Here is an 18,739-nt window from a genome sequence, read left to right on the forward strand (position 1 = left end):
GGAATTTTACAAGAGAGGACCAGGTAGTGATTTTGGGTGGAGTAGGGAACAGTTTTGATAAGAATGGGGAATATGAGTAGGTGGTGACCTGGTAAAGATAGCTACTCAAACTGGTGGCACTAATGTGCACTTTATGCAACTGTTTCAGCATCATGATCAGCCTCATCTTAATGCTGCTGTTAGGCGTGTTAACATGGGGCTGGAGAAGGCACTGATGGTGGAGGGCATGGCTCACGTTGCAGTGGTGCCGGTTGAGTCTATAAATAGATAGGGTTTCACTAGGCACGGCCTGCACCTCAATAGTAATGGGAAGGGTAGGTGACAATGTGGTGGGTGGTGGAGGAATCACTCATGGAAAAATTTCTGTAGTAGTTGGTGTTAGAACTGCACCTTTTTTTAAGATTTAAGTCAGCTGATAGGTATCCCTGCTTAAAGGAAGTCCCTCCAGCAAAAGAAGCACCTTCAGAGGAGGTCAGGTATCCAAGTAGAGAAGGAGTTAGCGTATTTCATCAAAATATAGGAGGTATTACAGATAAAGTTAGTGAGCTGCTTATAGATGTTGACTTTTGACATTATTGGTTTATTGGAATGCCACTTAAATAATTTGAAAATTCAGAGGCTTCCTTTAACAGGTTTTTCAAGGAGTTCTTTGTAGAGTGGGGGAGTGTCCATGTACATTATTCCATTTGAGTCCGTAGACGTATCACAGCACTGCACTGAACAGGTATTTGAATGTTGTGCAGGAGCAGTTGAATTTAGTGAAATTAAACTTCTAATTGTTGTTGTTTATAGATCCTCTAACTTTGACTTCAGAGCATTTCTGCTGAAGCTGGAGAGGGTTCTTGGTTCACTTTATAGGAAGTACCAAAAATTAGTTATATGTGGTGACTTCAGTATTAATTTTGTATGTGAATGTAGAAGAAAAAGGATATTGGTAGCTCTGCTAAGCTCATATGGTCTGATGCAGGCTGTGTTTTTTTCCAACCATGATGCAGGGGAACAGTAACAGAGCCATAGACAATATTTTTATTCATTCTTCATTACTAGATAACATCCTGTTAGTCAAAGGGTAAATGGCTTTTCAGACAATGATGCACAAATTTTAACACTAAAAGGTTTTTGTACTCAAACAGATGTTCTGTATAATTACAAACTATCTAGTAAAGCTAATCCAAGGGCAATAGAGAGTTTTTAAACCTTGTTAAGGAACAAGAGTCGCAGGATTTTTATAATGCCGATAACGTAGATGACACATATAATGCTTTCCATAATACATTTATCATGCTCTTTAAGAGTTGCTTTCCATTAGAACATTCTAAACAGGGTATTAGCAGTAAAAGACTGTCTGGGTGGCTGACTAGTGGGATAAGGATATCATGTAGAACAAAGTGGGAATTACATCAAAATATTAGAAGTAGTCACAATCAAGCCACAGTAGCCCATTACAAACAGTATTGTAAGGTACTTAAAATGTTATTAGAAGGGCAAAGCGTATGTGGTACGCAAATAGAATAGCTAATTCACACAGGATAAAATTAAAACCATGTGGTCATTTGTGAAACAAGTGTCTGGTCAACAGCGCAAGGTCAATATAGAGTCAGGTCACAGTAAAAATATTTCTGTTAATGATAAGTCAGATATATGTGCAGTATTTAACAATCATTTTCTGAGCATTGCTGGTGAATTAAATAAGAACTTAGTTTCTACAGGGAATCTTATAACTCTCTTGGTAAGTGCCTTTCCGAGATTGATGTCTGAAATACTCCTCTGTGATACTGACAAGGGGGAAATAGAGTCAATAATTAAATCACTGAAGACTAAGGACTCTCATGGATATGATGGAGTCCCTAGCAGGTCATTAAAGTACTGTGCTGCACACGTTAGGCCTGTAATTAGCAATATTTGTAATTTTTCCTTTAGGAATGGTCAGTTGCCTGAATGATTAAAGTGCTCAGTAGTAAAGCCATTTTATAAAAAGAGAGAAAGGGATAATGTAGACAATTTTAGACCTCTTTCTATGCCATCAGTATTTGCTAAAGTTATTGAAAAGGCTGTGTATGTGAGGATAATTGATCATTTTACATGGCATAATTTGCTATAAAATGTACAGTTTGGCTTTAGAACAGGTTTAACAGCTGAAAATGCTACATACTCTTTTCTCTTATGGAAAGGGAGTAGCCCACAATTGGTTCACCTCTCTTTAACAACAGACAGCAAAAGGTCATTGTTCAGTGTTTTATATATATACTGCTACATCCATTTTCAATAAGCTACCATAAAAATTTAAAAATATTAGCAGTAATTCATGCACTTTCTAATCGCAACTGAAGAGTTTCCTCATTGGTCACGCCTTCTATTCTGTTGAGGAGTTCCTTGAAAAATTAAGCTGATTCCTGCATTATATTGTTGACTACGCCTACTTAAACTTATGGCTTGTCTTTTTGTGTTTATGAACATTTCATTTTGTCTGTTATTACTTTTATGTTGTAATTTCATGTACGGACATGTTCCATGACCTTGGAGATTTGCTTCTCAATTTGATCCTAAGGAACTAGAGGTGTAAAATAAAAATAAACTACCAATTTACTTAGCAATTGCGTTGTGAGTAAATGACCATATGGTCACATAAAATAGCCTGCAGTATTAACTCTGTACTAAACTGTCTCTTGCTATTTTGCAACACATAAAGTGCTTCTTGTTAGTATTATAACTGTAATTCAGTCTTTGTGATACTTTTCTATGAAGAGCTGTTTTCACTCCAGTAACTCATTTTGATCTGCATCCATAGCAGCAACTGTTATTCAGCATTGCAGTTACTAATAAATGTATAAAAATTGAATCAATAGATGTCATATTAAAGTTTATGTCTCACATTGCAAAATATAAACAACTATTTTGGTTTGATGTTGGCAACAAGTGTAGTATGATATGCTCACACTATAGATATTCCTACTCTACACTGAACCCATGCTTGTATATAAAGGGAAGATGTGACTCTACAGGCTTACACCATACATTGCTTTGAAGCCAGTGCTGCCATGTTGGATGCCCCAAAACATTAGTAGACTAATATTTACAAATGCTTCCTGTTCTTAATTTTTGTCATGTTTTAAAAAGAAACTGTTACAATGATTTTGTGAATAACATGAAATCAGGTAGAAAATTTCAGATGTTTTTTCTGGTCTTAACTGCACATTTGATCCAGTAATGCAACACATTTCACCTCATTAATGAAATTTTCATTTTGTTATACAATTTAAATAAGCAAAGAAGAGAAGAATATGATGTGAAAGGGCTGTTTTCACAATCTAGCATTTTCCTTAATACTGACTGATGGAACTGATGTTCAGTCTATGTCCTTTTCCCAAATTTTTACTATGTTTGGTCAGTTTCCAATCTCTCCTCCTCATGGTGTTTACCCAGGGAGCTTTTCAAGTTGGACTGATAGGAAATCTAAAGTCAAATGACAGAAATGAAACCACTGCAGCAAAGGTAAACAGCAATAACAAAATTGATCTACATAAAAGAAAATATCACTTGAACAAGTCGGCTTACAAATGAAATGTGACTCCTTTATACTTTACCCGATAATGGGAATGGTTACTGCCCCTGTAAATGGTGCAAGCTGGTATTTTTGATCAAAACACTTCCACCAGAAGCTAATGTTTTGGTGAAATTCACGTGACAGACAATAGCTTCAAGTTTGTAACATTGTGACAACTTCCCTCATTATACCTCCAAGGCTGAACCCTTGGGATTACATGCCTGAGGTGTGCATTGCTACCAGGACACCTTCACAATCTTCTATGATGATTTTCATTCAGCAGACATATCCTGCACTGGTTGGTAAAGTGAACCAGACTACCTCCATCCAGGCTCCATTCCAAGTGTTCTCTTGCTCACCTCCTTTACAGTCCATGTTGTTATGGGGAGGGAGAGGAGGGGTTCGTACTTTTGTTCATAATGGATGCCTTGAGGCTAAACTGCTTGTGCAAAGATGGTTGCATTTGTCTGTGTTGATACAGTCCTCAAAGTTCCCACCAGAAAGATAGTACGCAGTTCTGTTGCAATCTGCTTGGGGAACCTGAGAGCCATAATTTGTAGATAGCAGCCATTAGCTGGTGCTTTTGACTGAGCAACTACTATAAGGCAACTCTTCAATGTTTTTTATCTTAAGATAGAAATTGAACATTCAAATGATGTCACTGTAGTTTATGACAATTTGGTGGATATGTACCCATACTGACAACTCTTCTTGCTATAAAGTGAGAATGTGCTCACAGTCTAATCTTGAAATGACCCTTCAAGGCATGTTGGTAGCCTGGACATGTATACAAGCAACATTTTCCTGCTTACAGCAATAGAGAATAAGGCTTACTTGTATTTCCATTACAAAAGTGACTTTGTGATGCAATTTCATGTGGTCAAAACAGTCTAGAGAGTTTCCAAGCAACAAAACACAAACTATGCAAGGCATAAGGGTGGTATCAACTAATTTCAACTTTTTTCAGGAATTTCTATAAAGGTCTGTTCTCATCCTACAAAACACAGGGCAAAGTTGTACCATTCTGCTGAGTACCACTTTACATTAAGATCCAAGGAAGTGAGCAGACAGACACACCTGCCAATAAAACCTGCCAAGTGTCCATTATAGTGCAATATTATGTCACTGTTGAATCAACAATTAATGAGATAGTATTATTCCTTTGCATCATAGTGGTAGGGTGAACTGGCACAGACTCATCTCCATAGAGTACTGTCTTCTGGCTCATGGGTTTCTACTCTGATGAGGGGACTCACCTAATTATGGTGTGTTAGAAATATACATTTCATTTCAATAGGCCATACACTATGTGAATGTATTTTACACTCTTAACAAGAGGGCACACAAATTTAAATGGAGAGTTGTTTTTTATTTCAACTGATGACTGGTCGAGTGTGGCACATATTTTAAAGTTTTGTTGATTGCTCAGACAGCAATCTGAACTTGGAGGTTTTCATGTGCTCAAACGCTGCTGGTTCATAATTTTTAGCATAGTGGTTTTTGACATTTTAAATAATTCTTATCTACAGTTTTAAAAGCTGAAATATTAAAGTTTTTATTCTGTGTGCCTCAGAAATTTGCTTTACTAGTCTAACTGCTGGGACTATTTTAGTGTAAGTGCCAAAGTTAGATTTCAAGTCCTCAAAAAGCCTATTCCTCATCATTGTCATCATCATCATCGTCGGTTATCAGAATCACCACCATCGCCGCTTGGACTAATATTTTTAAGACCTCATATATGGTACCAACTAATTATACAGGGTGAATCACCTAAAATTTGCACCACAAATATTGCGGACATGGAAAGTGCTACTGATCTATGATTTTCATAGAATGGATTGGCAGTCAGAAGCTCATATTGTCAGCCAATAAACAGTTTATAATAATACTTCAGAAGTGTATTTTTTGTGCAAACATACACTTTTTTAAGTCGAACAGTGCCTATTGAAATTAATAAACTTAAAGTGTGGTGAATCAGAATGTTAGTGGTGTTTGTTGCAGGATTCTAGTGCAAGTCATTTAAGAGATACTGTATTTTGAAAAGTTCCCACACCAACACTTGTTTGTGCCATTCATTCTGTGTATGTTCTATGTGTGATGTTAGGTTTGTGTACAGTGTGCTTGTGTATTCCTTGAGTGCATTGTGACTTGCTAGTCAGTTGGGGATGTGACAGCCCAAGCAGTGTATCATGAGTGGATGATGGCATTTACCAATCAAGACCTAGCTGATATGCCCATGGTATATGGAGAGAGTAGGAAGAATACAATTTGTTCTTGTACAGTGCAAGCGGCAAGATATACCAACAGACATCAACCGTCATGGCACTTATTTATCAACCTCTTCAACTAGTTACTTGAAAGTGGTAGTGTAACACCTGGACAATGTAACAGAAGGAAACAAGTGGTGACGGAAGATGGGGAAATTAATGTTCTTGCTGCAATTGCAGTTGATCCGCAGATTAGCTCCCATGCAATTGAACGAGGGAGTAGCACAAGTCAAGCAAGTGTCCTACGCATTCTCCATCGACATAGGTTCCAGGTCTATCACATCTCTCTCCATCAAGAGCTGCATAGGGACAATTACAAGAATGGTGTTAACTTCCGTACATGGGCATTAAGACATGATACTCCAGCTGTATCACGTATCTTGTTTAGTGATGAAGTCTCATTTACCAATCATTGCCAGGTAAACCCCAAAACATGCACTATTAGCTTGTTGATAATCCCCATTGGCTTCGTCAGGTGGAACTTCAGCATCCATGGGGTGTAAACGTGTGGTGTGGTGGAACAGTGAAACATCAGCTCATAGGCCAGTTTTTCATAGATAGAGCACTGAGTATGCACAAGTACCACAGCCTCCTAACAGACTATCTTCCACAGAAGTTACAAGATGTTCCTCTGCAGACTAGGAGGAACGAGTGGCCCAACATGATGGCTGCCCAGCCCATAGTGCATAAACTGCTAAGCATGTCTGCACACATTGTTTCAAAATCGATGGATTTGATGCAAGGCACCTGTACCTTGGTAGGCCCGTTCCCCAGATTTGATGCCCGTAGACTTTCTTCTGTGAGGAAAGCTGAAAGATGCTGTCTGCAAGCACATACCAATTACACCTGAATGATATGCAATGACGTATTATTGCAGCCTGCTCAGACATCTCCATTGAGATGCTAGCACATGTGTAGTAGTCATTCCATACCAGACTAGGAGGAAGTATTGCCACTGCTGGTGGTCATCTTGTACAGAACCTGTGATGGTTAGTTGTTTCCTTACTGGTCAGAATCCACATAACTAGTGTATACACTTGTCTTGTTCTTTAGTGTGTGCTACCACAGGTAATGTAAAATTGTTGGTGTGACAACTTTTCAAAATACGAAATCACATAAATGACTTGCACTAGAATCCTGCCAACAACAGGATGGACATTCCAGTTTTGCTTACTTTTAGTTTGTTGTTGTCAAGAGGCTTTGTTCCATTTAAAAAGGTGTAGGTTTGCACAAAAATACACTTTCTCAGTATTATTACAATCTGTTGATTGACTAACAGTAAGAGCCCCTAACTACCAATCCATATTGTGAAAACAGCACACCAATAGCACTTTCCATTTTTACAATATTTGCAGTGCAAGTTTTATGTGATTCACCCTGTGCAGCTATTTTCAAATGTGTACCCACAACTTTTATAAGCACTTCCCAAATAGCAAATTGCAAATACACTTTATATGTCTTATTGAAACACCACAAGTTTTAAGCCTAAAGGAGCAGTGATGACTGAACTTATACCATATATTCTATCAGTGCACATTCAGCCTTAAACTTTCGGTGTTTCAATAAGACAAATGTAGTAATATTCAAATTTTTATTTATGACATGCTTATTACAGTTGACAGTAAACGCTTGAAAATAACTATATAAGTTAAAACTCACTGGTATATGATGTCTCAATAAATATTACGGCCTGAGTGGATAAATGTACAAATTTATGGTTCTGTTGTCCTCTGTGAAAATGATGTATGAGACAAAAAAAAATCCCATTGTGAGACAAGATGGTCAATACCTTCATGGAAAAATGTTTGTGGTTGTCCATAGAACCATGTATGCCCCTACTCATCCAAACAAATCGACAGCCACAAATGTCTTTCTTCAGGACTCCAAAAATCTGGGAGAGACGTGTAAGAGCATCCCAGTGAACTTCTGCAGTGCAATTGAAACAACAGGCACACCAGCTCTGAGAAAGTCATTGATGATCTTTCTCTCTGACCACGAGGGCTTGCTGCTCAATGTCGTTCTGGAACAAGGTGCCACAATTAATGCACAGTGGTACTTGTACACCTTGAAAAGACTGGACCATGTTATCCAGCCCAAATGCCTAGGAATGTTGGCAGATGGCATCATTCTGTTGCTGGATAATGCCCACCCACATGTTGCCAAGGCTGTTTCAACTTCACTGCAGATGTTTCACTGTGAAGCCCTTACACATCCTCCATACAGTCCCAATCTCACACTACACAATTTCCGTATCTCTTGAGCCCTGAAGAAAGACATTTGTGTCCACCAATTGCTTTGGACAAAGAGATGAACACCTGTGTAAAATAATGGTTTTACAGGCAACCGCAAACATTTTTCCATGAAGGCATTGCATGTCTTGTCTAACAGTGGAATAAATGTATTAACAGTTATGCTGATTACTTTCGAAATAATGAACAGTTTACTTACTTGTTAGGGTTCCATATCTCAACTGCTAAAAAACGAAACCCTTACAGGATCACTTTTTTGTCCATTTGTCTGTCTGTTTGTCCAACTGTTAAAAACCCTCTTTCTCAGGGACCAGTTGATGTGTCAAGTTGAAATTTATGTTCCATACTAAGGTATATGGTCCCTTGGCCGTGTAATGAATGTAGGCTTTTAAGGCAGTGCAAACAAAAGATATGACCTTTTATGTCCATATTTTGATACTCACAAACCCACTCATCAAAACCTATAGGGTACTTCCAGGTGACCGAGATTCATGAAATTTGGCAAAAACTAAGGTTTCACACTACAAGTATAGGAAAAAAATCCAAAAAGTGTTGATTTATAATTAAATAACATTAAAAAAGTTTTTTGATTGTCTGTTTATGAAGACCCCGTTTTCTCAGGGACCAGGAGGTAACATCAACCTGAAATTTATGTCACATGGTACTAAGGTCTATGGTGCCTCTTAGCGGTGTAAAAAGTTTAAGCTTCCACCTCAATGCAGTCAAAAGATACAGCCATTCATGTCACATATTTGGATATCTTGCCAGTATTGATATTGATTACAGGCAAAACATATTTATAATTAAGTTTGTACAGAACCCTTGATGTTGAGTCCTACTCACACTTACCCAGATTTTTTTCCGATCTCTCTTGTTTTCCTTTGACTGCACCTTACAGAATTCTATGTCTTCACTTTGGATGTCATTTTGACTAAATTGTATTTTACTTTTCCATTCAGTTATATATTATACATTATCAGCAAACAATCACAACAAGAGTCTCATTCACAGCAAAATTCTCCTGAGCATATAATGCAGTCAACAGTCACTAAAAGTTCGGTAACTTGTCTGCTTTGCACTATGTCATAGCTTTGATATACATCATCTTGTGTAGAGAACCAAGAAGAAAAACAACTGCTTACAATTGCTAAAAATTATGAATATTGTACTTATTGCTTATCCATAAATCTGTGATGTTCATGTAATATAGTCTTTGCACTTACTGTTTCAAATTACAGCTAGATGCCCTGATACCTGCTTACAACACATACAGCTGTTGCATGAAAGAAACAAGAAGTGACCAGATAAAAGCACTCATGGCCGCAATTGATGCTGCAGAGCAGGGTTGTTTAAATACACAGTCCATGAAAGCAAGGTTTGTAGATATAAGAAAGTATATTTCTTTTTCCCCTTCTTTTTAAAATTAACTTCATCCCCAAAACAAAATTCTATTGGACATATTGCTTGTAGTCATAAGATTTAGCAGTTTTATATTCAAACATAACAAGAAACAAATAAATATGTTTGTTAAATACACTGCCTGACAAAAATAGTGACACACCCAGAAGACATACTCAGGTGTCAATGTAACTCCATATGTGTGCATACTCTTGGCAGGTATGTAAATGATGTGAGTTGAAATTCGGTCATTAAGGCCCCTGTCAGCAGCAGACACACATGCGCACACACTCAAGTTGCAAGTTGCGTTTGTGTGTGTGTGTGTGTGTGTGTGTGTGTGTGTGTGTGTGTGCGTGTGTGTCTACTGCTAACAAAGGCCTTAATGACCGAAAGCTATGATGTGTGAATCTTTTTATTGTGCCTATTGTGACTCAGCATCTCCGCTATATGGTGAGAAGCAACTTTCCTTCTCTGGTATTGTTACGTTCCATCCTGGATTTTCCATTGTTTAATTCTCTGTGAAAGGTAGACTCCCCACCACAATGCTTTTAGTGTCATTTGTGTTCAGTGTTGCCAAATCTGGCAGTGTGCTTAAGGGGCATGAGAAGCATTGGATATTGAGTGATCGCTGCTATAAAGAACATAGAAATGCCGGGTACTCGTAAGAGACCTGACAGTTTGAAAGAAGCATCTTTATGGGTCTCTATTTTGCCAGCTGGTCAAATCATGCAACACTCAGATTTGTAGGATATTCAGATGTGACAATGGCCTAATGTTGGACTACGTGGGACTGTGTGGGCTGGAATACTCATGAAAGTTCCAGATAACCAAGTCACAACCACAAGGGAGGATATTACGGAAAGATAAAACATCATTTGACTGTATGATATGCTTTATTACATGATCTAGATTTCAACCTCAGGCCATTTTCAAGTGTTACAACTGGAATAAATGAATACACAATAAAAATACAAACAGCAGAAAAGTATGACAGAAGTATAATTAATGTTTAGACTACACGATTTGTTTTCCTCCTAATACGTCAAAAATCAATTGGCTTACAAGGAACACAAATCATTAAAATATATATCTTTGGTTGTATAAACCTGATGTTTTGTAACTAAAAGTGAGAAAGGAAAGAAATACCAAGTTGGAGGGACGTAGGAGTGGAAGGGTGGAGAAGAACAGAATTGTTATAAAAATTAGATGTGCACAAGGGGGTGGGAGGGGGGAGGTGGCAGCAAAGTGGAATACAGTGTTCACAACATTAGTGAACGACATTTTTCCTTTTTCTAAAACATGGGTTATGCATGCCATATAATGGAAACACTGACATCTTGTATCTACTGCAAAGGTAATGTAAGCGGCCTGTTAAATAAACACTTCCACTACCTTGTTCCCTGACATACCATAGATTACACGGTGCAGACTGTGATGTCTCTGTGACAATCTTTGATGATCATTTCACTTATGTTTATGTTGGTTGCCGCTAGACAGAGTGAAATGAAGTGTAAACCTGTCATCTGGTCATCCATTTTATTTCACAGCCTTAGCCTGTTAATAAGCCCTGCAAGTCATCACCGCCCAATTGACATATCACAAAAATGTTCTCACTTTTACTTACGAAACATCAGCTTTATATAACCTAAGATGATCTCTGACATGTATGCAACAAAATAAATCATGTAACTGGAACATTAATTATATTTCTGCCCTACTTTTCTGCTATTTGTACTTTTATTGTGCAATCATCTCTTCAAGTTGTAACACTCGAAAATGGCCTAAGGCCAAAATCTAGATCATGTAGTAAAGCATATCATATAATCAAATGATGGTTATATCTTTCCTTAAGTTCCATATGACTGTGGCTGCACATGAAGGAAAAATCAAAAGGAAGGATCATTGTATTGTGCACCAAGCACACTGTAGTGCCTTTACATCTGCACCTGCCTTCTAAGAACAAGTAATGGACACTCTGCAACATTGTGTCATCCTGCACCATTGGTCAGAGACTAGCAGCAGCTGGAGCAGTTTAAATATGGGTTTGCAAAGATTCTGTTAAAATTGTGATACCAGAAGTATTAGGCATGATTGTATCAAAATAAACTGAACAATAAATCAAAGTAGTAAGTTAACATGAGGCATTCAGCTGTGAAAAGTAGTTACTGAATCCAGGTGGCCAGTGATTTCAATGTGTCATCAGTTTTGCCACAACTGTTGAGTCAGTTTCTTGTGCCTCCCCGTTTCCATTTTTTTCTTGTTTAATAACTGTCTTTATTAATTTTGCTTTGCTCTCTTTTAGTTCTGTGTGTAGTACATATCTTTGTATAGTACATATTTTCCACTTGTTTGATAACTACAATTTCATGTTTAAATTATGTACATAAACAGAAGACTACTTTCTGTCCACCCTGTATATTGTAACCTTACTCAGGTCAACGTAATTGTCGTTGGATTAACCTCAGGACACCATGGAAAGAGATGCATAATCTTAAGTACATATTGTGTGTGTGTGTGTGTGTGTGTGTGTGTGTGTGTGTGTGTGTGTGAGAAAGAGAGAGAGAGAGAGAGAGAGAGAGAGAGAGAGAGACCTAAAGTAATGATTAACCTACAATGCTTGACAAAAGAAAATGAAGCATCCAGGGCTGTGGGATGGAGCTGATACCTGAGCCAGTCCCCAACGTGTTGTGTTGGGGACACATGGAGGGATCTTGCTCGAGATGGGAGTACCTCATCATTATGCAGACAGTTCACAGAGGCATGTACCATGTGTGAATGAGCATTGTCCTGTTGAACCAGAGGTGACACATTAGGTCACAAGATGGCCATGAATACCATTGTGCTGTCAGAATTCCCTCAATCACTACTAGTCATGAGCTGAAGTTATTCACAGTAGCTCCCCAGACCATGACACCAAGAGTAACACCACAGTACCACACCAAAACATTAGAATGCAGTGCAGAGCAGTGATTCATCGCTGAACACAATGTGATGCCTTTCATCAGCAGCCCGCACTTCCTGGTCACAGCATCACACCAAACAAAGCCACTTGTGCCGTTGCATTAATGCTGGCCTAAGCCAGGTGTGCAGCTACTCATGCACCACCTGCTGCACCTTTTCATCGGAACAATATTTATTGCCTTCCAATGCCACTTTGAGTGGTACAGAGATTGTTAATCATTTGGTACAAAGTCTCTTAAGTATGGCAGATGTGGCAAAGTATCAAAGTGCAGGTCATTGACAGTTGCAAGTGTTGCAAGGGCAGCATGAGTCCGAGCATTGTCATGTTGAAAACTGACATCTGTACTCATAGTCCATGTATCTCTGATCTTATTGCAGCTGAAGCTGATTCTTTAATGTACCAGAATACGATGCACTGATGATGTTTTCCCAGACCATGTAGTGTTCTAAGACAACACCTCGTTCATCCCAAAAGAGAGTCAGGAAAACGTTCTCTGCCATTGGCTGCATCCAAAATTTCTTGTGTTTTGATGATGAGGAATGGTGCCATTCCTTGCTTGCTCTCTTTGTTTTGTGTTGGTGGTAGTGTATCCGGGTTTCATCTTCTGTAGCAATTCTCATGAAGAAGCTTCAGAGTACCACAAAATTTCTTCACAGGTGTCTTTCAGTTCTGGAGTGAGCTGGCATGGCACTCATCTTGCGGACACTTTGTAAAACTTAAGCACTTCATGAATGATTTTGATGTGCTGAGCCATGACTGATGTTCAGACCTGGAGCTATTTCATTCACAGTCATATGGTGGAGTTACATCACAATGGGTCTGACTGCTGCAAGAGACTCTGGTGTCATACCTCACTGTGCCTGACCCGAGCACTGAGCATCTGTCACAGAAGTCATGTCCTCTAGTCCACTCATAAGCTTGTTGCAAGCCGATGGATTTCAATAGGTTTCGTGCCTTCACTGCTCGGAACACACATGACAGAACACTGTTCTTCCTTGGTGCATGTCATAAGCAGGGCATTCCTTACATCATTGGTAACAGTACTAACAACTTATAGAGTGACTACACTAAATGCTGAATTTTAATTAAACTTTTAAGGTTTTCATTTGACTCCCTCTTGTAAACTGATGCCTCAAAAGAGAGTGGTAAGACTCCTGTGTTAAGTACATGACAGAAAACCCTGATGGGTTCTTTTCAAAGATCCTGGAATAGTTGCACTGACTTCCCAACACATTTGCTGCTTTATGGCAGTTTCTAATAATAATAATAATAATAATAATAATCAGTTACAAAATAAACAAAAATGATTTCCAAATTGATATTGTCTCCAAGTCTAGGGAGTTTAGTGGGCTTTTGTAATCTGCTGCAAAAGTTTTCAAGTTACCATAACTGGGAATTCCTGTAACTTTAAAATAAAATTAAAAACACGTGCCACACCTTGTGCAAAGAGCCATGTCCATTGTAGGAAAGCTTGTGATAATACAGTTGTAAGCAACTGTTTTCTACATTTTGAACTTAAATAATTTTCATATTCAAATAAATGTTGTTCCCAGAGAAGCTTTTTTTTTAAAAAAAAATCTGAGATTGAGATACTGGTAAATCATATGTAGCACGACTTAATTTGCCAAAACAATAAAATGTAAATATTGTTTCATAGATGGGGAATTAAATAGATTTTGTAGATCATGATTAAAAATAACTTGAACTTTAGTATGACAACTAACTTTCATTTCTAAGATTCGATGGTGTATGGTTGATGATGTATGGTTTGTGGGTCTCAATTGCACGGTCATCAGTGCCCGTACAAAGTCTCAATTTTTACACAGTCCAACCAAGCCACTGTCACGAATGATGATAATGATGAAACAATGAGGACAACACAAACACCCAGCCCTCGGTCAGAGATAAGTTTCGAATTGTGTACACTAAATTGGAGAGAAAACTAATAAAATATGAGACTGAATTTCTGGCCATTATTTATCTTCAGACTTGCAGTCTTCTGATTATTTTAGGGGGAAATAAATGGTGCAAACTGTAATAGCTACCACAACAACTTTTACATGTTAATGTATGGCTTCCATGAATCGATGGTGCATTTTGTGTTTACTATATTTTTGAAATAAAAGGTGGGCATCATAGGGTGTTTTTGACAATATAATGAAAAAATAATTGCTACTCACCATATAATGGAGGTGCTATGTTGCAGAAAGGCACAACAAAATGATTGTCGGAAAGTTAGCTTTTGACCTAAACGCCTTCCTCAAAAATAAACACACACACACACACACACACACACACACGACCACAGTCTCTGGTAACTGTAGCCAGTCTGGTTCCGGCTGCCAGAGACTGTGGTCGTGTGTGTGAGTTGCGTTTGCGAGTGCGTGTGTGTGTGTGTGTGTGTGTTTTGTCAATTTCTGATAAAGGCCTTGTTGGCCAAAAGCTAACTTTCCAATTGTCTCTTTGTTGTGCCTTTCTGAGACTCAGCATCTCTGCTATATGGTGAGGTGCAACTATCCTTTTTGTTATATTGTTACATTCCATTGGGTGTTTTTGAATTTTCACGCTCATACAAATATATTTGAACTATCCAGTACATTGCTCTGAAGTAAAATTAAGAAACATAAGTTGGAATTATAACATTTTTGATTGTGCTGGTGTCTATTTATGTTATAGTTCAATTGATTCTGCATTATATTATGTCTGAACATTTGTTTCCAGAGCTGGCCGTGCAGCTTATGTGAATGAAGCACTTCTCACAGATGTTGATGCAGGAGCTCATGGGGTAGCATTATGGTTGAAAGCAGTTTGCTCTGTACTGATAGAGAAATTGGGAGGAGAGAAAGCTAAATGCCTTTGTAAATCTGGTCACTGATGCAACACATTCTTATCTAATGATAAAAGTATGAAGGTCGTACAGTTTTAACCTTTTTGTACAGTTCTTATCTGTTCTGTACCACACCATCACTGTATTAACAAAATACTTTATAATAAAGTGGAACTGAAGCACTTATCACCAATGTCTACACCTTGTGAATTTTTTAAAACTGGTGTTCAAGAATATTTCAATCAGTGAGTAGTTATATACGATCTAACTCAGTAAGTACTCACTTCAAACTTCTGTGAGGTGTTGGGTTTATTATTAATGGATAATGTTGGTAATCTATAAATTTTTATGTGAGAAATCTGTACCTATTGAGCAGGTTATAAGGTTTTCAAAATACTTTAAAGGAAGGATGTCAAACAGTTGTTTGATCATATTCTTTGAGTGAATTTTGTGGGGGATAAGTGTTTGAGAGAATTAACTTTTATGTGTAGTCTAAAAGGGATGCTTAGGCAACTAAGGGCCGTCTGTACAAACGTCCATGGAGGAGGGAAATTTTGACACAAGTTCACGAAATTGAACTCAGCTCAGGAGTTCACTCTGTTGTATAACAATTAACTTGAATCAGCGGAATGGGGTTAAAAGTTCATCTAAATTGGCACAAAACATTGGCAACACTGCTAAAATCAGCTACTGATATGATTACTGCGATTTGACTGCAGATATTAATCTTACATCATACAATGAAGCACCAAAGAAACTTGTACAGGCCAAAAATAAACACACACACACACACACACACACACACACACACACACACACACACACACACACACAAACGACAGTCTCTGCCAACTGGAGCCAGTCTGGCTCAAATACAGGCAGAATACGGCACTGTGGCCAGCAACGTCTCTATAAGACAACAAGAGTCTGGTGCAGTTGTTGGATCAGTCACTGCTGCTACAATGGAACTTTATCATGATTTAAGTGTGTTTGAACGTGGTGTTACAGTCGGCACAGAACGATGGGACACAGCATCTCTGATGTAGCAATGAAGTGGGGATTTTCCTGTACGACCATTTCACGAGTGTACCGTTATTATTAGGAATCCAGTAAAACATCGAATCTCTTACATCACTGCGGCTGGAAAGAGATCCTGCAAGAATGGGACCAACGACGAGTGAAATAAATCGTTCAATGTGACAGAAGTGCAACCCTTCTGCAAATTGTTGCAGATTTCAATGGTGGGTCATCAACAAATGTCAGCATGGAAACCATTCAATGACACATCACTGATATGGACTTTCGAAGCCGAAGGGCCACTGCGCACCCTTGATGACTGCATGACACAAAGCTTTACGCCGCGCCTGGGCCCATCAACAGTGACAGTGGACTGTCAACTGGAAACATGTTGCCTGGTCAGATGAGTCACAATTCAAATTGTATCGAGCAGATGGAATGTACAGGTATGGAGGTAACCCCATGAATCCATGGACATATCAGCATGGGACTGTTCGAGCTGGTGGAGGCTCTGTATGATGTGGGACATGTGCAGCTGGAGTGATATGGGACCCCTGATATATCTAGATATGACTCTGACAGGTTACATGCATGCAAGCATCTTGTCTGATCACCTGCATCCATTCTTGTCCATTGTGCATTCCTATGGACATGGTCAATTCCAGGAGGATAATGCAACATTCGACACTTCCAGAATTGCTACAGAATGGCTTCTGAGTTTGAAGACTTCTGATGGCCACCAGACTCTCCAGGCATGAACATTATTGAGCATATCTGGGATGCCTTGCAACATGCTGTTCAGAAGAGATCTCCACCACCTCGTAATCTTACAAATTTATGGACAGATCTGAAGGATTCATTCTGCCAATTCCCCCCCAGCACTACTTCAGACATTAGTCAAGTCCATGCTACATTGTGCTGTGGCACTTCTGCATGCTCACAGGGGACGTACAGGATATTAGGCAGGTGTATCAGTTTCTTTGGCTCTTCAGTGAGGACACACAGTAGGAGATGAGGGGGAGGGTTGGAACAGGGACAGGTTTGGGACTTTGGTTTTAAAACTCGGTGGTTGGTGTTAGTGATTCAGTTCATTTTTATAAACTTTAAGTTTTATCTGTTTATGACTGCCATACAGAAATTTCTTCATCTGACTTGAATTTAGATGCTACAGGTAAGTTAACACAGATTTTACTATCTAAAAAATTAAATAAATAAATAAATGGAGAGAGAGAGAGAGAGAGAGAGAGAGAGAGAGAGAGAGAGAGAGAGAATTGTACTACTTTTATAAGTCAGTATGCAGTAAACTAGTTAAATTTACTGAAGTGCATCTATTACTGTAAATTTCTCATTGTTTTATCTTTGGCTGTACTAAAAGTTTTTGTCATTATGTAAATGAAATCCAGTATTTTAGTATGAAACAAAAAAATTGATAACCAAGGGAGGGTTTGGCCACTACTACACAGTCCTTCTTTAAAAGTTGATATTCCTTTACTTTTTACAGTTTGTATTGGGAGCTTATCGTCAATATGCTGTTTGTCTACAAGAAAAAGTAATCAGACAGCCACGATCCGAGGACGCAACAATCTGCGATAGAACAAATGAAAAGCAGTAGGGGATTGAGGGAGACAGGAAACATGTATAGAATATCTAAATCAACCTCATAAAGGTATGCTATAGATCATGCTAGCCTAAATTCAATCATGTTGGGAAATCCAGTTTTCTGTATAATGATTTGCAAGTCTTCACAAATGAAGAGATATCCATGCTAACTCAGTATCTAATTACAACTTCCAAATTAAATTATTCAAATTTGGGCTTGGAAGCTTGCAATGAATCTGCTGTTGTAAACGGAAAATTGCACTCAATACCCAAAGGTTGGACAGCCAATAAAATGGCAAGAGAAGAAGAATGAATGATTTTATGAAACGAAACAAATGATTGTCACTGATTGTCTGTCTCCCGGCGCAAGTTTCAATAAAAAGAATGTTGGAGAAAGTTTTGATAACTTGAGATCTGTTTTTAAAAATATACAATTTTGAGCCACACTTCATATATAATTGTGATGAGGTTGCTTTAACTACTGTGCAAACACTATAATATGTAACTGTTGAAAGACAAAGGAAGTAAGTGAACCAGGCAACATCATCAAAATGAGGTACATTGGTAACTTTTTGTGCAACAATTGCAGCCAGTGGAACATTCATTCCACCATATTACATTTCTTCCTAGGGTCCGCTTCAAAAAGCAGATGGTCAATGGTTCTCTGCATGTATCTAGAGGTTCTGCAAATCATTCATGATGGAGGAATGCCAATAATTTTGTAAATTATTTGTGTCACTTCAAGAAATTTGGTTCTCCAACACCAGCAAAACCAACAATTCTTATATTTGACAAACATGATAGCCACATTCCAAACAAATCCTCGAATATTAGCAAAGAGAATCACATTATTCGTCTCACACTGCATGCTCAATG

General features: G+C 38.3%; 1 protein-coding gene across 2 annotated transcripts in view; it reads left to right on the top strand.

Moving 5' to 3' along the window:
- Positions 1 to 15,440, top strand: part of LOC126457005 (triokinase/FMN cyclase-like) — a 165,880-nt gene extending 150,440 nt beyond the window's left edge. For both annotated transcript variants that reach the window (XM_050092973.1, XM_050092972.1), the window contains exons 13-14: positions 9,299 to 9,435; positions 15,142 to 15,440. In XM_050092973.1, coding sequence (XP_049948930.1) covers positions 9,299 to 9,435; positions 15,142 to 15,295 — 291 coding nt within the window. In that variant the 3' untranslated portion in view covers positions 15,296 to 15,440. The remainder of the gene's footprint in view (positions 1 to 9,298; positions 9,436 to 15,141) is intronic.
- Positions 15,441 to 18,739: the final 3,299 nt, after the last annotated feature.

The sequence above is a fragment of the Schistocerca serialis genome, chromosome 2 (assembly GCF_023864345.2).
Source record: "Schistocerca serialis cubense isolate TAMUIC-IGC-003099 chromosome 2, iqSchSeri2.2, whole genome shotgun sequence".
NCBI lineage: Eukaryota > Metazoa > Arthropoda > Insecta > Orthoptera > Acrididae > Schistocerca > Schistocerca serialis.